Source organism: Delphinus delphis, chromosome 11 (assembly GCF_949987515.2).
Source record: "Delphinus delphis chromosome 11, mDelDel1.2, whole genome shotgun sequence".
Taxonomy (NCBI): Eukaryota; Metazoa; Chordata; class Mammalia; order Artiodactyla; family Delphinidae; genus Delphinus; species Delphinus delphis.
This window is the reverse complement of record NC_082693.1, coordinates 24,599,071-24,623,277: the sequence shown is the minus strand read 5'-3', so window position 1 is coordinate 24,623,277 and position 24,207 is coordinate 24,599,071. Positions and strand designations below refer to the sequence as shown.

Here is a 24,207-nt window from a genome sequence, read left to right as displayed (position 1 = left end):
AATTTAGGAGCCCATGTGAAGGAAGGCTTAGCAAAGGGGAAGATAGGTGAGACTGACTGCTCATACGAAGCTAACTTTGTATGCTGGATTTGATTCTACTAGGGCTATCTTTTTTTTTTTTTTAAACATTTTTAATGGAGTATAATTGCTTTACAATGGTATGTTAGTTTCTGCTTTATAACAAAGTGAATCAGCTATATATATAGATATATCCCCATATCCCCTCCCTCTTGTGCCTACCTCCCACCCTCCCTATCCCACCCTTCTAGGTGGTCACAAATCACCGAGCTGATCTCCCTGTGCTATGCAGCTGCTTCCCACTAGCTATCGGTTTTACATTTGGTAGTGTATATATGGCAATGCCACTCTCTCACTTCGTCCCAGCTTACCCTTCCCCCTCCCCATGTCCTCAAGTCCATTCTCTACATCCGCATCTTTATTCCTGTCCTGCCCCTAGGTGCTTCAGAACCATTTTTATTTATTTATTTTTAGATTCCATATATATGTGTTAGCATACGGTATTTGTTTTTCTCCTTCTGCCTTCATTCTGTATGATAGACTCTAGGTCCATCCACCTCACTACAAACAACTCAGTTTCATTTCTTTTATGGCTGAGTAATATTCCATTGTATATATGTGCTACATCTTCTTTATCCATTCATCTCTCAATGGACACTTATGTTGCTTCCATGTCCTGGCTATTGTAAACAGCTGCAATGAACATTGTGGTACATGACTCTTTTTGAATTATGGTTTTCTCAGGGTATATGGCCAGTAGTGGGATTGCTGGGTCGTATGGTAGTTCTATTTTTAGTTTTTTAAGGAACCTCCATACTGTTCTCCATAGTGGCTGTATCAATTTACATTCCCACCAACAGTGCAAGAGGGTTCCTTTTTCTCCACACCCTCTCCAGTATTTATTGTTTGTAGATTTTTTGATGATGGCCATTCTGACTGGTGTGAGGTGATACCTCATTGTAGTCTTGATTTGCATTTCTCTAATGATTAGTGATGTTGAGCATCCTTTCATGTATTTGTTGGCCATTTGTATATCTTCTTTGGAGAAATGTCTATTTAGGTCTTCTGACCATTTTTGGATTGCATTGTTTGTTGTTTTGATATTGAGCTGCTGGTAAATTTTGGAGATTAATCCTTTGTCAGTTGCTTTATTTGCAAATATTTTCCCCCATTCTGAGGGTTGTTTTTTTGTCTTGTTTATGGTTTCCTTCGCTGTGCAAAAGCTTTTAAGTTCCATTAGGTCCCATTTGTTTATTTTTATTTTTATTTCCATTTCTCTAGGAGGTGAGTCAAAAAGGATCTTGCTGTGATTTATGTCATAGAGTGTGCTGCCTATGTTTTCCCCTAAGAGTTTTATAGTGTCTGGCCTTACATTTAGGTCTTTAATCCATTTTGAGTTTCTTTTTGTGTATGATGTTCGAGTGTTCTAATTTCATTATTTTACATGTAGCTGTCCAGTTTTCCCAGCAGGAGAAGAATTTTTAAAACTACAACTGGAGGACAGCTGCTGCCTAGAAATGTAAAGCCCTGAGCATCCAGGAATTTAGCAAATGGCTGCTGACTGCAGTTTCCTTGGTTTTAAGATACCACCAAGCTCCAGTTTAGTGATCTCTGAATTGGAGATGACAAATTTATGGGTATGTTTTGGATTAGTTAAAAAACAAAGCTGATTATTTTATATTTTACATTAATAAAACTCAGAGAAATTTTATTTTGCCTTTTTAACCCATATGTCAGCTTGGGTCTCCCTATAAACTTAATGAAATTATGATTGATTATATCCTTAATTTAAGATTCTCTGTAAGATTATTGAGAATTTCCAGGTGGCCAGTGATTGGCTTAGATCTGAAGTTTCTGAACAAATCAGTACATGGTGTACCTCAGGCCACAGAGGTTGGTTCAGAAGTTGATATATAACTTAACCCAGGCTGATGAGATGTAAGGAAAATTTTGCTGAGGGTTTCCAGGAAAGAAGTTTCATCGATCTTGGAAGAGAGCTTCAGGGAGAGCCAGCTCTCCTCATCCAAAGATTGCCATAAATGTATGTGAGCAAGATATTATTATCCCATTTTACAGATAAGGAAACTGAGGTTCAGTAGAGTATGTATCTTGCCCACTGTCCCACGGCTAATAATTAGCAGTGCTGAGATTCAAACCCAGGTCAATCTACCTCTGAAGCCCTTGCTCTTAAGCACCATCTGATAGCAACAGATAGTTCCCAGGTGATATTGATGCTGCTGGTTGGGAGACCACAGTTTAAGGACCACTGTTTATAAAAGTCAACAGCTGACAGTTGTAAACAGCCCAATAGTGGAAACAGGTAGAGATTTGCAAGCCAGTTTCACAAATAAGTTATTTATAGTATAATCAAGATTTCCATACCAAAAGAATTATTGCTGTGTTATCAAATACAATGCATTGAATATAACTATAGGCGAAAATTATGCTGACCACAAGACTCTCTGTCAAAATACTTATCTAGAAATTCATAAGCTGGCTACAAAGCTAAAGAGGCATGTCTCCTACATGATGAAAACAGTCCATTAGGGATGTATAACTGAGCAAGCTGTATGAAGAAGGATCTGAGAGTTTCTTCTCAATTTTGGTTTTATGCCACATCAGCCTTTTTTTCTCTTATTCTTAAGAACCATTACTTACAATGCAGGCAGTGTAGGGTATAGGCAAGTGTGCTTGCCTTAGAGCCAGACTTGGGGGGTGGGTGTCTGAAGTCTGACTCTCTCATTTACTAACTGGGTGACCTTTGGAAAGTTAATACTTCTGGTCTCATTTATCCATCTGTAAAATTTGGATATTAATTCTTACTTCACAGGGTTGTTGAAAAATCAATGAGGTAAGGCTCATTTGAATAGCGTCTGCCATGTACTAAGTACCCAGTAAGTGCCAGCTATTATTATTTGTCCCACTGCTGAGTTAAGCTATGAGATACAGGAGAGGCTTTTGTGATTCTCCTGATGATGGTTTATACCAAAATCTCATGCTGGTGCCAGAAGATAAAATGTAATCATCAAGCTTACGGGGTGTCTATAATGTGCTGTGCTATCAGATACACCACTCCATTAGATGTTAGCATGCCTAAACACTGGAAAGGAGACTTTGTAAAAACAATTTCTTATTTAAATCTTCTTTTTGCCAACCCTAAGTGACCTTGTACTTTCCAAAGGAGTCTATGAACAAGACACGTACATTTAAATTAATTCCCATGGCAATCCTAGGAGGTCATTGTTGTTATTATTCTAAACATTGCAAGCTGGAGGGTAAGAGGTATAAAGTGACAAAAAATTGATAATATGTTTGAGATGAAAGCCTTCAAATTTATAAATTAAGACATGAGATGACATTCATATTTTGGGGGGAGGGGAGTGAGAAAGTTTGATACCCAAGTGCTCATTCACACATATGTTTCATTTTCCCTTAGAAGAACTTACAGGATAATAGAAATATAATGGGATAATAGAAATATCAAGTTATCATAGATAAAGTATACAACTTGTGGCTTTTAGACAACTGAAAGTATTACTGCATGGCTACTTAGTAATCACATCTGTTTATAATATGATATGATGTAATATGCAATATACTATCTAAAAATTTGGAGGAAAGCTACCTTAAATTTAAATGAAAATTAGGGAAGAGTTTGGATGACCTCATGATAGATTTCAAGCCTGGCGAGTCCACTCTGCGAGCTTTAGCGTTCTGACTCTTACCCAGTAATTTGCAGAATATAGATTACCCGCTCACCTCTTCTGGACAGGGTCTAAGCACTCTTTCCTCTCTTATGGGAAAACACCACAGATTTCCATGAGCTGTTCCTTGTTATCTTGTTTTGTCTCCTTTCCTCTACCTGCCCAGATATCCTGGTCCCCACCTGCAGTTTGGGGCTATAAGGGAACATTGTAGTGAGTCACCATGCCCTAAGGCTCTTCCCATAAGGCATACCTTACTATTTAGGATCTGGAAAACCCTCTGCTGCAGGGTCTGGCCAGCCTTGGGCCTCACAAGGATGTAAATGACTCTCAGGTCTGGGCTGGTGCGAAATAGCTTCTCCATCAACACTTTGCCCAGGAAGCCTGTGGCCCCAGTAATGAGAATGGATTTGCCACCATAGAAATCTGCAATCATGGACATGGCTCTTCCCTTTGTCTTTTATAGCTTCGGAAAGAGGTTCCTGAAAAGAAAGAAAAATAACAAAAGATTACATTCTCAGTAGTGCTAAAATGCAGTCATTTAAAATGTTGCTGGCATTTCCAGGAGTTTTGAATGCAGGAAAAGGTCAGACAGAGTGATAGCATCATGGCTTATTGGCAACACAATTCATTTCAATCAATATTTACTGAGATTTCTCTCCCTGCTAGATGTTATGCCAGGAACTGTGGACAAGAAATGAGTAAGACATGGTTCCTGCTCTCAAGGAATTGTTTGTAGTCTGATGGAGGAGATAGATACCTAGAGACTGTGAAATATAATATGGTAATGCTAAAACCAAAGAAAGCACAGAGGAAGGGTGCATAGCAGGATCTGGAAATTTCAGGAAGGCCCCTATAGGTGGTGACACCTGTGGTCAAACTTGAAAAGAGATAAGGGCTGGGGTAAGGGCATTCCAGGCCAAAGAAAGATCAAAAGCAAAGGCCCAATGTGTGGTGTGGGATGCTGTATGGGGGAATAATACAAAGAATTCAGTGTTATGAGAATGTAAATGATAAGGTTGGGAATAGCCCCAAACCCGTGAAACCAAAGATTAGAACAGGATCAAATTTTAAAAATTATGACATAATTAGTATTTCAGTTGCAGTTTTATTCAGAGAAAATCATTTCCAAGAGCAGATCTGGTGGTGGGAAGCCAGATGCAGCACTTGGATGCTGTGACTTCCAAGAAAAAACACTCCATGCAACGTGAAGTGTTTTGTCTTTAAGCCTGGCCTCAAGATTGTTGATTGGAAGCCGCGGAGCTTTGGAGGAGGCAAGGCCATAGTGTGGGAGCAGACTTTCCTTTCTGTCACTGACTTTGCTGCCTGCAGCAAGTCTTCGGCTGTCTTTGTGGATGGGATTTGGGTGGATCTTGCAGAACACAACTCCAAGGACCAGCCCTGACATCAGAGCTTGAAAGAAGAACAACAAAAAAAAACAAGTGAAAAAGCCAACACCCTGCCCTTTTCACTCCAGTCAAGTCAACTCCAGTGACTGCTTAACAAAACATGATTTTTCAAAGTCCTGATGTATAAATTAATTATAATTTATAGTTTAAAATTATAGTCATAATTTATACTTTGAGTATCTTGAGGCTACGTTCTTGGGCAGAACTCTTTGCCTTTGGAGGATTCATTCATTCATGGATTTACTCAACAAATAATTCTGTGCACTTGCCATGCCAGACTCTATGCTAAGTTCTGAAGGTCAACGGTTGAATAAGACAAACAGATCCTTGCTGTCGCTCTAGAAGAGGAGGCCAGTGATACACACATAAGTAAATACATAAACAAGTTAATTACAACTGTTACTAATGTAAATAAAACAGAGATCAACGACACAAATCACAATTATCAGTGCTATACACTAGGAAGTACTATGGGTTTCAACTGTTAGCTATTTTCATTGGTTGTCTAAATCCCTTTTACTAAGGATTGATGTGAGAAATATTATTTTGAAGAACACATTTGGACCTTGTGCAAAAGAGCAATGAAAGATATGTTTTGTCATGTTATATAATGTTACTCACATTACAATCTATCTAATGATTTTCTCAAAATTTAGCACTTGGGAAAAGTATTTATTATTTTTGCTTTGCCTGTCTTGAAGCTCAGAAAAGTGGTGTCACCAAATTTGGAAGGCAGTACAGTATCCTAGTTTAGCACTCAGATTCTAAGCAAGACTGAAATCAAATACCAGTTCTACCACTTACTAGGTCTATAACCTCAGGCAAATTATTAATCTTTCAATGCTGCAGTTTGTTCATCAGTAAACTGGGGATAACTAAAGTATCCACTTAATAGTGCTGTGGTAAGGATTATGTGAGTGAATACATGTAAAACCTTTAAAAATATAACTTACCTATAGTATTGGCTATTCATATGGTCACTGGTTCCACATTTTTCATCTTAATGGTTTCTGGCTTTTTCTTTTTTTTTTTTTTTTTGCGGTACTCGGGCCGCTCACTGTTGTGGCCTCTCCCGTTGCGGAGCACAGGCTCCGGACGCGCAGGCTCAGCGGCCATGGCTCACGGGCCCAGCCGCTCCGCGGCATGTGGGATCCTCCGGGACCGGGGCACGAACCCGTGTCCCCTGCATCGGCAGGCGAACTCTCAACCACGGCGCCACCAGGGAAGCCCTGGCTTTTTCTTTTGACAGTTATTATTATTTTTTTAAATAAATTTGTTTATTTATTTATTTATTTTTGGCTGTGTTGGGTCTTTGTTGCTGCACGCAGGCTTTATTTTAAATGTCCTGTCTTATGTATTTTATATACCCTCTTTTGGAAATATGAGGAGATGATTTATAACTGTCATCAAGTCAAATAGTGTTTTCCCCAAATGCAACTCTACTCGATGGTAAATCTTTCCAACGTCTTTACATATATAAATGGGGCTTCCCTGGTGGCGCCGTGGTTGAGAGTCCGCCTGCCGATGCAGGGGACACGGGTTCGTGCCCTGGTCCGGGAAGATCCCACATGCTGCGGAGCGGCTGGGCCCGTGAGCCATGGCCGCTGAGCCTGCGCGTCCGGAACCTGTGCTCCGCAACGGGAGAGGCCACAACAGTGAGAGACCTGCATACTGCAAAAAAAAAAAAAAAAAAAAAAGTTTAGGCACCATACTCCTTTAATAGAATATTAGGCATAAATGAGCATGGTTAGCGGGAAAATACAGATGGGAAACTGAGTTTGGTTAGGGTGACTTCCCAACCTCATTGGTTCTGAAGATGTCAGATGCTTGTTTTGTAATAACATATGCTTTCCTAGAGTTATATTTTCTAGAACTGCAAAGATACTCTTCAGATTTTTTGGTCCCAGACAATTTTGCAATGTGTGATGAAAAATTTTAGAGAGCAGGTTACGTATCTCTAATGAGCCAGTTTCTTGTGGGACAAAGGAAGGCTTAAAGTGTCCCCAAAGAATGGAATGTGCCTGCTCTGTCCGGAGTCCAAGTATTTCTCAAACACAACAGAAACCAGCACAGTACAATGAGTGCTCTGAGAGGAAAGCAAAACATATGCCAGTATCTCCTGGCATTCACTACCCATTGTCAAGAGCAGGTGGCAGGGGAGTTGTGGCCAGGACTCTAATTAAGGCAAGTGATTCTGAAAAACGTCAAAGAGAAGTCCTCATCCTCAGATCAAAACATCATCAGAGATGTTTCGTCAAACTCTTGCTTCTACTCTCAAGACATGCCTTGGTTCCTGGACCCGGAAACTCCCATACGAAATTTGGCCCCGGAAAACCCATTTTATACGTTATAGATTTGCAAGGTCCAGGAATGGTTAATCCTTAATATAATTCATTAAAACAATTAAATTGTTTCAAAAATTAAAATAATTTTACACTCAGTAATGGAGGATATACAACTCTAGGAGGAAGAATAGGTTTAGAACAGCTGGCTGGATCACGGCTTACCTTTCATAAAGTCTCAGATTACTTATGCAGAGAGCAAAGCCCAGTTTCCTATTCCTCATGCTCCTAATATGGTCTGTGAGAAGCCTAAACTACTTTGACAATCTCTGAACCATCCTGTATAATGCAGGGTCTCTGAGGCTTGAAGGAAAAAAAGATGGGACCCGTGAGGGTCAGCCAATGTTTTTTTTTTTTTTTCAGCCAATGTATTTTTAATGAATGTCTCTGTGTGCAGGGCACTACCCAGGCACTGGGACTAGTAGAGAACAGGCCTTATGCAGCTTAGATTCTTCCTTTCTATTCTGGAGCATCTTTTCTCCTTAAGATTGCCAGTTTTCCATGGTCACGAGTGGAATTCGATAGTGTTCACTCTCCTGTTGTTCTCTAGAAATGAGGCCGTTCTAATTTCTAGAGAACAGGTGTTAAAATATTTAATCACAACAGTTGTGCCAAGGCATACATTTCTTGCAGGTGTAAAGCATGTGGGAACTTTAACTCTTCTTTGGGTGGCTCCTCTGGAAAATAAAAAATTAAGATTCAAGTATTTAAGTAGACAATCCACACTTCTTGGTAGCCCTTGAGAGAAAAACATTTTTAGAAAAGAAAAAAGGTGCTTTGCCTCTCAGGAATCGCACTTTGTCAAGGTTTCTTGGTCTTGGCACTATTAACATTTTGGGATGGGTAAAGCTTTGTAGCAGGGGCTGTCCAGGGCAATGTACGTTGGTGTTTACCAGCACCCTGGCCTCTATTCACTCGATGGTAATGACATCCTTTCCCCAGCAGGGTGTGACAACCCAAATGCTTCTAGACTTCGCTCAATGTGCTTTTGGAGAAAACTTGCCTCGCTTTTCAGAGAATCAGTGTTTAGGACTTTTTAAAATTCTCAGTTTATAATATTCTGTCCATCCTATTAAAAAGTCAAGATTCAAAGCTTAAATATGTTTGTGAGGCTAAGTAGAAATATAATCCACTGTCATATCTTATTTTACCCATATTGAATCATTCATAATTAACTACGTTTACCCAAGCAAATTACAGATGTGGTGAATCTTGATAGAATTCAAAGTGAAGATGCAGGAAGATTTCTCCAGATAAAGATTCCCCACTTTTTATTTAACCAAATTTCTTTTAGTCTCTGTGTTGTAGATTAGACTATTAATCCCAACTTTCATATATATAAATCACATATCTGTTTGTCAAGTACTTAGTGAAAAAAAGTTTTCATCAGAGAGCTCTACGTTTTACTTTGGTTTCCTGAGTATATGCCAAATTATGCAGTTCAGCAATGAATTTAGATACCTTTCACTGTGGGCTATTTATATAAAGTTTTTCTGGGAGAAATTTTAAGTTCTTGATGGAGGAATAATAACGTCCAGGGATGTTGGGGCATAGGCCTCACTAATTGAATTAGCAACGCTCCATGGTCAAGAGAAACCAATTTGGAAATCATCCCAGCTGGGGAGGGATAGTCCGGGCTGGCTTAAGAAAACAAAATTTAGCAATCACCTCATCACATTCCTCCTAGTTTGCTTCTGCTTAGCTCCTTAGTAAGTCTTCATAAAAAACTCCAAATTTAACAGAAATGAAAATGGAGAAAGATATGACCTAAATCCATCACTTCATCGTAATTGATTAAGTAGGTGTATTGACTGCCTACTGTGTGCTACACCCTGTTAGGTGTGGATATCATAGAGCAAAAGGACATGAGGACCAGTAAGCAAAAGGTCATGTAGAGCAAAAGGTCAGTAGAGCAAAAGGTCATGAGGACAGGAAGTAAAAATTTTGCTCATGGGCCACTAAGGGTAATGGTGAGTGGTGACACTCTGGTTTCAACCCCTTGATTCCTGGACCTGTGAATCCTGGCTATGGGAGAAACAGCACCACATGTTGGATGCTGATTTAGAGCATATACATCCCTCTGGGAAACCTTACCCCAGCCCCGTGAGGTTTTTCCACATTGCTGGCACTGTAAATGAGTCTTCAAAAGGACATTCTACCATTCTATCAATACAGGTGCTTCAGGATGGAGCAGAACATGGCGAGACCACTGAACTCTACGAACATGGGCCTATTGCCACACTTCATTTATTGGGAAATGAGTTCCTTAAGCAGAAGCAATACAGTGTGGAATACCATGACGGTATACAAGGCATTCTATAAGTATACTCATGATAGTTTTGACAGAAGCATTTCATGTAAGGAAAACAAATCCATATCCAAAGTGTCTATTCTAGTAAGAACAAGATACTGCCTCTTCCATGATCGAAGCAGTTCAATGTACAGAAAGAGAAAAACAAATACCGTATGCTACCACATATATATGGAATCTAAAGAAAAAAAAAAAGAACAACCTAGGGGCAGGACAGGAATAAAGACGCAGACCTACTAGAGAATGGACTTGAGGACATGGGGAGGGGGAATGGTAAGCTGGGACGAAGTGAGAGAGTGGCATGAACATATATATACTACCAAATGTAAAATAGATAGCTAGTGGGATTTAGCCACATGGCACAGGGAGATCAGCTCGGTGCTTTGTGACCACCTAGAGGGGTGGGATAGGGAGGGTGGGAGACACAAGAGGGAGGAGATATGGGGTTATATATATATATGTATAGCTGATTCACTTTGTTATAAAGCAGAAACTAACACCATTGTAAAGCAATTATACTCCAATAAAGATGTTAAAAAAAAGAAAAAGAAGCTCTGTGTGTAAAATGCTATCAAACAGTATTACATAGTAAAGAAAAATCATTTGTGATAGGAATAGTCCATTGATGTGGCAGACTTCATTGTTGTCTGATTTTAAGAAACCGCCCCGGCCACCCCAGCCTTCACCACCCACCACCCTGATCCGTCAGGAGCCATCAACACTGAGGCAAGACCCTCCACCAGTAAAAATATTGACTTGCTGAAGGCCCAGATGATGGTTAGCATTTTTTAGCAGGAAAGTATTTTTTAAGTAATGTTTGTACATTTTTTTAAAGATATAATGCTATTGTACACTTAATAGCCTACAGTATAGTGTAAGCATAACTTTTAGATGCACTGGGAAACCAAAATATTCATGTGACTCGTTTTATTGCAATATTTGTTTTATTGTGGTGGTCTGGAACTGAACCTGCAATATCTCTGAGTATGCTTGTAATCAGCTTGCCACAAGGTACCTGGATGACCACCCTTTGAAATGGTGCCATCTCAAGGATTCAGTGTTGGTCTCTGGGCCGGCAAATAGGGCACTCAGCAGTGGCAGCAGCCAAGTTGGCAGTGGGTGAGCAGAAGCCCATGTTGCTGAGCCAGTACATAAACCTTTATCTCTGCCACCATGGCTTCACGAGCCCACTGGGTGATGATGGGATGGCTGGGGAGGGAGGCTGACTGATATTCACAGCATAGGTCATCCTATCCACTTGAATATTAAAATCTTCCCCTGCTGAGGTTACTCTTCAGTGAGCATTTATATGGGACAGAAGTATCTTTGGGCTTTTGCCCATTCCATATACTTCTTCCCCAGACTTCCTTGTCATGAATTTTCCAGCCATGTTCCTTCCAAGTCCCTGACCATCCAGACATACCATTGGCCATAGGCCATGAATCCGTAGATAACTGCATATCTGACAACTTCTCCTTCTAAGCAAGGAGAACAACCAGGTGCACAGCCTGAAGTTCTGCTCACCAGGAGGATTTCCCTTCACCACGGTCCTTCAGGGATGTCCCAGAAAGGAGCTCTAGTGCTGCAGCTGTCCACTTTGGAAGATGCCTGTACATCATGAGAATCATCTGTAAGCCAGGCCAGAGTGTTCTCTTCTTCTGTAAACTGATTGTAGGGAATTCCCCATGAGGCCATAGGGGCAGGTTGGGAAAGAAAAGGTAGTGTAGCAAAAGTGGGGACCATGGGCATTTGGGCCACTTCTTCATGTAACTTACTTGTGTGTTCAGGGCCTGATTGGGCCTCGTCGGTTATATACAACCTCCACTCGATGATGGAGTGCTGCTGTGCGTGCTCAACTTTATGGTTTGATGGAGCAGATAACACCCAGCTCATGATGGCCTAATGCTGTTTCTCTAAAGGAGAGCAGTTACCCAACAGAGCATGGCAGGGCTTTGCTCTAAAATCCTAAGAGCCTGTGCTGGAACTCACCAGTAGAGGCCTGCTGAAAGCTCCAAAGAGCCACCGACAAGTGTCTGCCACTGATACTTCCAGCACCATTAGATTTACTGGATCATATGACTCAAGAGGCAGAGAGACTTGCATGGCAGCCTGGACCTGCAGCAAAGCCTTTTCTTGTTGTAGGCCCCACTCAAAATGAGCAGCTTTTAGGATTACTCACTAGATGGACCAGAGTAACACACTCAAATCAGGAATATGTTGCCTCCAAAATCTGAAGAGGCCAACTAGGTGTTGTGTTCCTTTTTTGGTTGTAGGAGAGGCCAAATGCAACAACTTATTCTTCATCTTAGAAAGGATCTTTCAACATGCCCCACACTGCTGGGCCCCTAAAATTTCACTGAGATAGAAAGTCCCTGAATTTTTGTTGCATTTATTTCTCACCCTCTGATATGCAAATGTCTTACCAGTAAGTCTAGAGTTGTTGCTACTTCTTGCTCACTGGGTCCAATCACCATAATGTCATAAATGTAATGGACAACTATGATATCCTGTGGTAGGGAAAGGTGATCAAGATCCCTCCAAACTAAATTATGACGTAGGGCTGGCAAGTTGATATACCCCTGAGGTAGGATAGTGAAGGTGTATTGCTGGCCTTGCCAGGTAGAAGCAAACTGCTTTTGGTGGTCTTATTAATAGGGATGGAGGAAAAAGCATTTGCTAGCTTAACAGCTGCATACCAGGCACCAAAGGATGTGTAAACTTTCTCAAGCAATGCAAACACATCTGGTAAAGCAGTTGCAACTGTAGTCACTACTGTTTTAAGCTTACAATAATCCACTGTCATTCTTCAAAATCCATTTGTTTTTTGTAATAGGCAAGTTGAATGAGCAGTGGTAAAAATCACTATCCCTGCATCTTTCAAGCCCTTGATGGTGACATTCATCTCTGCCGTCCCTCCAGGAATGACGTATTTCTTTTGGTTTACTATTTTTCAGGGTAGAGGCAGTTGTAGTGGTTTCCACTTGACCTTTCCCACCATAACAGCCCTCACTCCACAGGACAGGGAACCAATTTGGAGATTCTACCAGCTGCTGAGTATGTCATTACAATTATGTATTCCTGAACTGGAGAAATAATCAAAGAATGGGTTTGGGGACTTACAGAGCCCACTGTGAGATGGTCCTAACCTAAAGCTCCATTGATCACCTGACCTCCACGAGCTCCTATTTTGTCACCAGACTGACGTTCTTGTTTTCCTGGAATTAGTGTCAGTTCAGAGCCAATGTTCAGTAGTCCCTGAAAGCTCTCATTATTTCCTTTTCCCCAATGTGCAGTTACCCTGGGAAAGACCATAGGTCCCTTTGGGGATGGCTGGGAAAAGATTAACAGTATAAATTTTTAGCAGTATAGAGGGATCCTTTCTCAAGGGGACTTGTCCTTCCCTTCATTCAAGGGGTTCTGGGTCTGTACACTGACTCAAGTCTGGGAATTCAGTTGGGGCCATGACTGTTTTTTTTTTTTTTTTTTTGATTCAAGTTAGACTTTTGTTCAGTTGACTTAGAACTTTTTTGCTTATACAGATGAAGAAAGAATTTAGTAGCTTTCCCATACACCATGATGAAACAGTCAATGCCATAGGTCTCTATAAGTCAGACTTTTCTGATTGCTACTTTGACTCTGCTGTCATTTATGTCCTTTTAACCATGATACCTTGACTTTGGCAATTAAGGGTCACTATCTGTCCCCAGTCACCCTGGGATCCTCATTGCATTTAGGTTTCCCAATTTATTACACCATTTCCCACTGTAAGTTCTGGCCTACAGAGAAAAATGATTACTGAGCTCTTCAGGGATGCTGGGGCTCCCTTCACAAATTTATTTCTGTGACCCAGCCAAGTTGGCACATCACAATTATTATATTTTCTCCTAACACATTCACCACCCACCAGACTTCTGTCACATTTTTAAAGAACAAAATCCTTGCTTGATGGCTTGGTAGCTGAACATAACATTAACATGGACGGGAAGTTTTATTTACTTGATTTTGAATGATATCTTTTGCCCGATTTTCAACCTAAGTATTCATTACTGATAAACTCTTCTATTTCTAAACTGCCTCAGCTTAAGTAACAAAAAGTATGTGAGTTACAATGTAGGCACAGTGAGAACACTGAACTAGAGCTAGAAAATCTAGAAATGGAGTCTGTTCTGTGGCTAATTGTTAATGTAACTCTGAATCTCCAATCTTGTCAGCTCTGAGACTCAATTTCCTCTTCTGTTAAATAATATTCTACCTACTTCACAGAACAGTTTTAATAATCAAATAGAGTAATAAGTAAAAGAGAACTCTAAGTGTTATCTGACCAGAATTGTTCTTGTTCTGGTTGCTATACTATGAATACTACTTTAACCCTGAATCCAAATATCTTGTGCTTATTTGTTAACAAATATTGAGAGCATATCTTGTCATCCAGCTTATGTAGTAAAACACTTGATGCAGATGCTGTATTTTATACTGTATTATTCCTCAAAAGTCAACTAGCACAGTACTTTGTAATGAAAAGTGTCTCAATAAATATTATTGAATCAACAAATAAGTGAGTCAGCACTGAAAGGACTGATTGACTTCTTAATCAATGAATAAAAAGTCAGGGGCTAATTCACAAACCCTAGTGGGCATTTGAATCATTGGAAAGCTTGCTAAAATTGTTCTTTACTAGAACTCCTTTTCTGAGATTTTGATTTAGAAAGTTTGAGGTAGGGCCCAGGTAGATGCATCTTAATGAACACCCCAACGGATTCAGATATAGGTGGTAAGAGAAATGCTGATGTAGGGAATTTGATGGAGGTGCTCTGATCCAGATCATATTTTCTTCCACAGCTTACGTCTTTAATGTAAGTCTATGTTGTCCCTATGATGGTTTTTCTTCTTAAAACAAGACAAAAAATAACCTGCTTACTTGAGAATTCTCATTTCTAATAATAGTGGAATGCAGATAACACAGGTAGGATGCAGCAGACCATGGCTTCAGTCCAGCCAGGGCTGAAGTCTGAGCTTCAAAGGCTTCAAGCATGCACTAAGGTAACTGTGATGGAGAGACTCTCTCTGCATTTATTACAAGCATCAGAGCTCACAGGGTCACTCATAAAACACAGGTACTGGAAGAAGTAGAATAGAAACACATCTTTTCAAATCAATAACTAAAACTTTTACAAAGTATTTTTTCTCTGTGTTCCTGCTTCCCAATACTAGAAGCTGAAATAAATGACTATTTAAAGAATTTTAAAAAATATAGTGGAAATCTATGCACAGAGAGTAGAAGAGCATACCAGTGATTAATAAACATATTATATCAGCTTGGCATGAAAGGGTTATAGATCAAAGTGTCCTAATTTCTTCTGACAAGATATAGTCATTTCCTCTGCTATTCACATGGGTTAAAATACCTATGTTCAGATTAATTCAAGCAGAGTTTAGAAATAAGGTTGGAGATTTCTATTTTCCAGTCCTCTCAACTATATCTCAACCTTTTATCCAACCAAGGAAACTGTGTGGAAACAAAATAGTTGGAAAGTGTGAAGATCTTTAACAAGAAAGCCTGATTACAAGGAGATTGATTTAACATCATGAACTCAGTCCACCAAAAAGGCAACTGATTCGTAGACTAACACTGAAAACTTGGTACAAAATCTGAGCACAGATTATATATATATATATATATATATATATATATATATATATAAAATACATAGTTCATTTGCAGATACAAGAGTTATCAGAATTTGTTACTGTCAATTATTAGACACAGTATTCATTAACTATACCTGTCCAAAGAAAAGTCATCAAGTTAGTCACTTCATGTAGTGAGATTCCAGGAGCTTAGTCACTGCCATACACCAATGGAACCATGCGAGAAATTATATTTTTTAAAAAGGTCAATATGAAGGTTAGTTAATTATACATAAATTGATATAAAATGGCAAATCGGAAATCCTTATTTCCTAATGGAAGTTCCTGATCATAACCTGTGTCAATAAATTGACAGGAAAATCTGAATAAATGTAAATATCCTATGCACTTGGAAATATGCAGCTAGGCCTTTATGAAGGACTAAGTTCTGAAGTAAAGCTAACACTGTACCTGTCACAGTTCTCTCCATAGGAAGTTATTCCATGTCAGAAGAACAATAAGCCACAAACAGCACTCTTATTTTTCTCTGATAATGTACAATGAATTTTATCAACAAAGACTTTAGGCATTTGTCTTTAAGAGAAGGTAAGGAAAGTAGGCGTACCTCAACATAATAAAGCCCATATATGACAAACACACAGCCAACATCATTCTCAATGGTGAAAAACTGAAACCATATCCTCTAAGATCAGGAAAAAGACAAAGTTGTCCACTCTCACCACTACTACTCAACATAGTTTTGGAAGTTTTAGCCACAGCAATCAGAGAAGAAAAAGAAAAAAAATGTAATCCAAATCAGAAAAGAAGAAGTAAACTTGTCACTGTTTGCAGATGACATGATACTATACATAGAGAATCCTAAAGATGCTACCAGAAAACTACTAGAGAGAATCAATGAATTTGGTAAAGTGGCAGGATACAAAATTAATGCACAGAAATCTCTTGCATTCCTACACACTCATGATGGAAAATCTGAAAGAAAAATTAAGGAAACACTCCCATTTACCACTGCAACAAAAAGTATAAAATACCTAGGAATAAACCTACCTAAGGAGACACAAGACCTGTATGCAGAAAACTATAAGACAGTGATGAAAGAAATTAAAGATGATACAAACAGATAGAGAGATATACCATGATCTTGGATTGGAAGAATCAACAAAGTGAAAATGACTACAGTACCCAAAGCAATCCACAGATTCATTGCAATCCCTATCAAACTATCAATGGCATTTATCACAGAACTAGAACAAAAAAATTCACAATTTGTATGGAAACATAGAAGACCCCAAGTAGCCAAAGCAATCTTAATAAAGAAAAACGGAGCTGGAGGAATCTGGCTCCCAGACTTCAGACTCCACTACAAAGCTACAGTAATCAAGACAGTATGGTACTGGCACAAAAACAGAAATATAGATCAATGGAACAGGATAGAAAGCCCAGAGATAAACCACACACATATGGTCATGTTATCTTTGATAAAGGAGCCAAGAATATGCAATGGAGAAAAGACAGCCTCTTCAATAAGTGGTGCTGGGAAAACTGGACACCTACATATAAAAAATGAAATTAGAACACTCCCTAACACCATACACAAAAATAAACTCAAAATGGATTAAAGACCTATAAAACTCTTAGAGGAAAACGAAATGAAATAGTCAAACTATAATGTGAAACTATTTTGTGTCATTAAAAAACAAGTCAATGGGGATATATAATAATGATCTATTCAGACGTTTTTTTCAAAACCTGAGCTTATAAGTATAAAAGATTTGTCAAATTTTACATCATGAGTATATATTGTTGAAGGATAATATTTCTCTGCCTTTGCTCTTTGAAAAGTTATGCTATCTTTGGTTCTGATGACTTTCGTGGACGTTTTTATCTTGGCCTTCCAGCATCTTTTTCTCCTTCTACTTTTCAAAACCTCCTTTTGGGGCAGTACCTCTTTCTCTACTGTGGATAGTCTTTGTGGGACTGTCCTTCAAGACTCTCTGCCCCACTTAGCCAAGGGAAAGGATTTTAAACTTTGAGTAAAGGAACACAACGTTAAGAAAATATGGAGTTGATTCACCTAGTAATGTCATGTTGACTAGATAATCTAGTCAATATTTGTCCTCTTGATACAAAAAGCAAGTTTTTGATAGCTTTTAGGAAATGGAAAAGGGCTTCTTGTCCTTTCCAAGGCTGGCTTTTCAGCCACTCCTTTGATTGTGTGGCTACCTCATTTACTTTCAATAAATTCTCTATTTGTTTACATTGCTATGGAAGGCAGAATCCCAAAATGACCCCCAGTGACCCACACCCTTTATAGTCCCCTCCCCTTGAAAATAGGCAGGTCTTGTAATTTCCTTCTAACCAATAAAATATGGCAACGGTAATGGCTTACACTCCCATGATTATGTTACCTTATATAACAAAGGTGTAATGAACGTCCTTAATTAAGTGAAATGGGAGATTATCCGAAGTGGGCCTAATCTACTCAGTGATCCCTTTGTAAGAGTGACTGTCTTCCTAGACATACAGATGGCCAAGAAGCACATGAAAAGCTGCTCAACATCACTAATGATTAGAACAATTCAAATCAAAACTACAATGAGGTATCACCTCACACCAGTTAGAATGGGCATCATCAGAAAATCTACAAACAACAAATGCTGGAGAGGGTGTGGAAGAAAGGGAACCCTCTTGCATTGCTGGTGGGAATATAAATTGATACAGCCATTATGGAGAACAGTATGGAGGTTCCTTAAAAAACTAAAAATAAAATTACCATATGACCCAGCAATCCCACTACTGGGCATATACCCAGAGAAAATCATATTTCAAAAAGACACATGCACCCCACTCTTCATTGCAGCACTATTTACAATAGCCAGGTCATGGTAGCAACCTAAATGCCCACCAACAGACAAATGGATAAAGAAGATGTGGTACATATATAGAATGGAATATTACTCAGCCATAAAAAGGAACAAAATTGGGTCATTTGTAGAGACGTGGATGGATCTAGAGACTGTCATACATACAGAGTGAAGTAAGTCAGAAAGAGAAAGACAAATATTGTATAGTAACGCATATATGTGGAATGTAGAAAAATGGTACAGATGAACCGGTCTGCAAGGCAGAAATACAGACACAGATGTAGAGAACAAATGTACGGACACCAAGGGAGGAAAGTGGCAGAGGTGGTGGTGGGATGAATTGGGAGATTGGAATTGACATATATACACTATTATGTATAAAATAGATAACTAATAAGAACCTGCTGAATGTAAAATAAATAAAATTAAATTTAAAAAATAAGTGACAAGTTCTATGGGTTCTAAAACTGCATGGAAACTGTGAGATGATAATTACATGTTGTTTTAAGCTGCTAAATTTTGAGTAATTTGTTACACAACAATAGAAAACTAATTCAATTGCCTTAGTTGATTTCCGTTGCCTTCAACCAAAGAACTCTGACTAATGAAATGCTGGATCTCCTTAAAAATGCCTTGGCTGCAATCTGTGAAGCATATTTTAATCAATAAACAACAAAACCAGTTACATTTCTCTTGGGATTAAATGTCACAAAACATATTGGTTTCTCTGTAGCTATAGTTTAGCATAGGTAAAAGAGCCCTTCTCTCACTAGGATCAGCTAAACCACTTGTTCTCAAACAGTATCTCTTTATACTCTTAAAATTATTGAATATCCCAAAGAGCCTTTATGTGGATATGCCCACCAATACTTCACATATTTGAAAATAAAACTGAGATTTAAAAATATTTATCATTTAAAACCATGATAAGCACATTAAATGTTAACAGAAATAACATGTTTTTTGAGAAGTGACGACTTTGAATAGTGACTAATATTTTCCAAAATTAAAAAATCTATATTATGAAGATTGGCACTGTTTTACATTTTTGCAAACCTCTTTAGTGTCTGCCTTAGTAGAAGCAACTAGACTTTCATATCTGTTTCTTTATTCAATCTGTTGTATTATTTTGGTTGAACATATGGAGAAAATCTGGCCTTACACAGATATGTAGTTGGAAAGGGAGGGGTATTTTAAAAGCCTTTCTAGATAATTGTGGATTTTTGTTTTGATATTATACCAAAAGCTTGGCAAATTATAGTTTCTTAAAGTTTAGTACAATGTGGAGTCTAAAACCATATCAACGAACTTTTCAGATTCTGTTACACTAAGATCCATTGGCCTATCTCACTATCTAGATGGATCTTCTACTCATGCATAATTTTATAACATCATGCATTGGTCACCTGGAAAATGACAATTCACCGAGTTACACAGATCTTACAAATGTTAACACGTTTCATTATATAATATTAAAAAATCATATTTGTTAATATCTAGTCAATCTTATCAGGAAAGTCTTTAAGTACTGGGAAGCTGTCAAGCTGATAGAAGTCTTACAAAACTCTATTTTTCATTTGAAAGCTTCAAGTTCTTCATTGGCAAAAACACTGTCAGTTGTTTTCCTAAGCGACAAATTCACTTAGTTTATTTTGAGGGAATGTCTGCCAAATACTCAAATCTGAATAACCATAGCTTGTCTATGAGTTATTCTTTCAGATAAAACAACATTCCATGAAAAAATCAGCTAGTTCAGCTCACAACTCAATCACACAAGTGCTTGTCTTGGAAACAACTCTGGTAGGGGGCAGTTCTTTATATACTTTACATTTCATCACACAAAATATTAAAGACATGTAAGCAAGGATTGAAATATAATTATTTTTAACTGCTTCTTCAAGGACATTCTTAAATGAAACATTATTTTCTTTTTAAGCTTTGAATACAATGACTATTAGTACAGTCTGGGGTATTGCCTTGATTCGTGCTAAGTTTAATACATTGCATTTGTATTTTCATTAGTGCAAGTGTTAGCACAATAAAAAAGGCAAATAACATCTTAAATTTTTTGACCCTGTGGATCCCTGAAAGTATCTTCGAGACCTCAGAGGTCTGCAGACCACATTCTGAGAACAACTGGTCTAAACTATTATTTGAGGGCACTATACCAACCATTTCTGCGCTTAGCTCAAAGTGGATTTAATAATACTTCCCAGTTTGGGTTTAGAACTTTTTAGGTATTTTCAACCTGCAAAGAATTGCTGGTTCTGTTCATGAGCACAGAAGTCCTTATCTTTAACTTATTACACAAATGCATTAAAACAAGGTAGGAAAAAGAGTTTCTTTATATTTTAGATTGAGCTAGTAATTAGCAAGTGTTAGAAATGTATTCATTCTATCATGACCAATCTAACCAGCTTAGTTAAAGCTAAAGATGATAATATATCACCAGTTTAACATGATTGATACTCTGTTGCTCTGGTTTTCTTGTTTCAAAAGTTTGGGCATCTTTGATTTGTTGCTTCCCAAACCAGAAACTAAGACTCAAATTTACGAAAGGAGGCAATATCCCTCTTCTTCCTAGCTACGCGCTGGTTGCTTTTTTTTTTAGTTCAGGGTGTAATTTGGTATTTCAAGAGGTTAAGGGCAATTCTTTTTGAACATTAGAGCTTTGGTAACAAAAGCACATCTGCTCTACTAGTTGTCTCTCTGTCAGCTGACTGATTCCACAAGAGAAGACTTCTTTTTTTTTTTTTAACTCAACCTAGAATTCACTGAAATTATTGGAGAAGCAACATGGTATGTGGCTAGCAGCAGTTTATTTCCTGACAAAAATATAACCCTTGTCTTATTTGCTCCCATCACCCACCACATTTTTTCCCCCAGAGCTGGACACAGCCATCGGGATAGCACAATGCTTGGCCCATTGCAGGTAACCAGTGATGCTGGGGGAACCGACTGGTACCTGAGCCAGGGCACACTCAGAAAAGGTAACAAGTGGTGAAAGGTTCTGGCATGGCTTCCAGATTTATTCCAAGAGAAAAAGCCCAACCATTAGTAAAAGCATATTGACTATAGATTTATTTTCTTACCATTGCTGGACTCCTCAGTGTATACACTCTTGTTTGACCACACACTTCAGGACTTACTGGAGGAAGTGACTCAGTAATAGTCAGTTTTCAAGTGGATGAGTCTTATGGAAAAATACTGAGAGGTGCATAAAGGTGCATTTCCACAACACGCAAAGCTGCTAAAATTGCATCCCCATCATGTACTACAGGGAAAATATGATGAGATATTCTAATTTGCACTTTAAAAATTCCAACACCTGTCATCCTGACTCAGGATCTTTATTTTCATTCTAGTCTACTAATCTTACCCAGCTTCTCTATAAACGTCTTTCCTACTGCCTAAAATACTGTAGAACTTTGATAGAGAAATCCCAGTGAGATGAGAGAATTGCAAACGCAATCCAGAGACAAGTTCAAGAGTTAACTTTTGGCAGGAGGTGAGACATATACTAATTTGGTGTAAATATAGATAAATGCATGCAGGTATCCTCCTGAAAGGATAAATTGACAAAATTCCTATTTTTAAGGCTTCCATTTCCTTTTGAAATAGGAAGGGAAGTCATGAGCTGAAAATGGCATGGAAAATTGTGGGTTACAGGGTTTGAGGAGGATGGTAAAGAAGTGAAGGAGCTGTTATAAGAATTTTGAGGAGATGATCAGGGCAGGCAGAGTACAGCTAAGTAAGAATGAGGGTCTAGCCAAAATTAGGAGATAATTACTGGCATCAATCTGCACACATGTACAATTTTCCACAGCTGTGCCTGGTGGTGCATGAACAGGTGCAAAGAAGGTGGACATTAGAATTCTTCCAGGACTTGGATTTTGGAGGTAAAGTATGGAAGATAGCAAGAGAATGGAGTGTATGGTTTAAGAAAACGGTTTAGGACAATGGTTAAAAATTATGTAGTCTAGTCTGATTAGGGATGGAAATGAAGCCTTAAAAGATGTCTGGAGGTATAATGTTTAGGACTTAAAAGAATGCTGAACATCCTTCTGATGATGGGAAAGAATGAACAAAGTATTTGAGATAGCTCCTAATTGCATATTCAAAGTTCAGTAAAGATGTAGAGGGCCTCCACAAACATTATTGGAAAGATTAGGGTGGAGTGATGCAGGGGAGAGAAAAGACTATGAGGAAGGGAAGAAAGCACAAGGGAACCTGATGAGAGTTTGGGAAAGGACAGATGACTGGAAAGGTTTGCAATTTGGATGTTAGCCAAGGGTGAAAAGGATGGGACCAGGTTGAAGCTGGTTCAAGGTCAGTGTAGACCCCTGGAATTGTTGGAAGCTTGATGACATGAACAGTCTGAGTCCTTTCCTCTAGTTTTCAATGAGAAATTCGATGAGATAATGTCTTTGAAGAAACCTTAGCCTAGAATTGCAAACAATTAGTTCAATCCTGGGACCCATGCCTTGTATTGGAAACAGCATTTGTCTCTTCCCAGGGATAAATTGCAGAATCTGAATTCTTGGATTCAGGTTCTAAACCCCCTCAAGATATGCCTTTTTACAGCATCATAGGTCATAATATCATAGCCATCTCTTCTCTGACTTGTGAAAAAATCTGTGTCCCCAAAGTGCCAGGGTGTATATCCAACCATGGCAGTACTCCCATGGCTCTCATAAACTCTCTTCTTTTGCTATACTGTGTAATCTCTCCTATTTGACTGAGAGATCCTTGATGGGAAAGGTTGTTTCTTTTTTATTTCTGTATCGCCAGCCATTTGAGCTGTGCATGGCACATGATAGGTGCACAATGTATATTTGTCGAGTGAATGAAGCACACAAATAAATCTTCTTGTATCTGTGCCCATCCTTGTCAATAGAGGGAAAGCCGCCTCTCTTCCTATATGGGGCTCATCTCTCTATTTGCATTTGGGTTTCATCTCCTCCAGTCTTCTCTGAGAGCTATATGATTGATTATCCCTTCCCTCTCTTGCATATCAATCTGCCACACTCAAAACTATCCTTCCTTTCAGCTTTGGAATATCTCTCACAAATTAATCTTTCCTGCCTAGACCCCATCCTTGAGATTCAAACATGGTCCACAACAGCTTACTTGACATTTCCACTTCAATATCACAAAGGCACCTTAATCTTATGATCTTTCCCTTAAAGACTGGCTCTTATTCCGGTTTGTCCTGTATTCTTGAATTAAATCACTGTCCATCCTATTGTATAAGCTTGAAGGCTTTGACACTTCCTTCTCTCTCACCTCCATGGGCACTCGTCACCCAGTCCTGACAGTTGTCTTCTGAATTTGTCTAATCGCCTGCCTTTCCATGTCCACCATCACCACATGACCTAAGCTACCACAACATCTTTTCGGGACTGTTGTGTTTACTAGTAAGTTTTCCTGCATTCAATCTTACCCACATCAATCCCCAACTCCAATAACTTTGCCACACTGCAGTCAGTTTCGGTTTGGAAATGAAAATCTGATACGCTTAAATATCCCTAAATAACTCATGTCTTCCCATTGCTTTTAGCATTCAGGCTGAAATCTCCAAGGTGACCTTCCATGTCTGATGTGGTTTGACCACAGCCTGCCCTACCAGCACATCACACGATATGTCTCTTGTACCAGCTTTGCTCAGACTCACTGTCTTCTTTCAGTTAATCAAACATGTCAAACTCCACCCACCACAGGACTTGGCACAAGTCTAAGAGCATCCCTAACTTAACATGCCTCAAAACAAGCCCCTGATCCACCTCTCCCGACCTGCTTCTCTCCTAATCTTCTCCATCTCAGTAAATAAAAACTTGATTCTTCGTGTTACTCAGTGCAAAGACATTGAGGCCATCCTTGACTGTCTTTTTCCCACACTCTACATCCAAT

At 38.9% G+C, this 24,207-nt stretch overlaps 1 protein-coding gene and 2 pseudogenes across 2 annotated transcripts in view; all 3 read right to left on the bottom strand.

Annotated features, from left to right (window-relative positions):
* FAR2 (fatty acyl-CoA reductase 2) overlaps positions 1-24,207 on the bottom strand; it is a 137,647-nt gene that overhangs the window by 49,149 nt on the left and 64,291 nt on the right. For both annotated transcript variants that reach the window (XM_060024528.2, XM_060024526.2), the window contains one exon: positions 3,976-4,204. In XM_060024528.2, coding sequence (XP_059880511.1) covers positions 3,976-4,164 — 189 coding nt within the window. In that variant the 5' untranslated portion in view covers positions 4,165-4,204. The remainder of the gene's footprint in view (positions 1-3,975; positions 4,205-24,207) is intronic.
* Positions 9,299-10,829, bottom strand: LOC138413858 (uncharacterized; annotated as a pseudogene).
* LOC132434256 (uncharacterized) lies at positions 10,873-13,307 on the bottom strand (annotated as a pseudogene).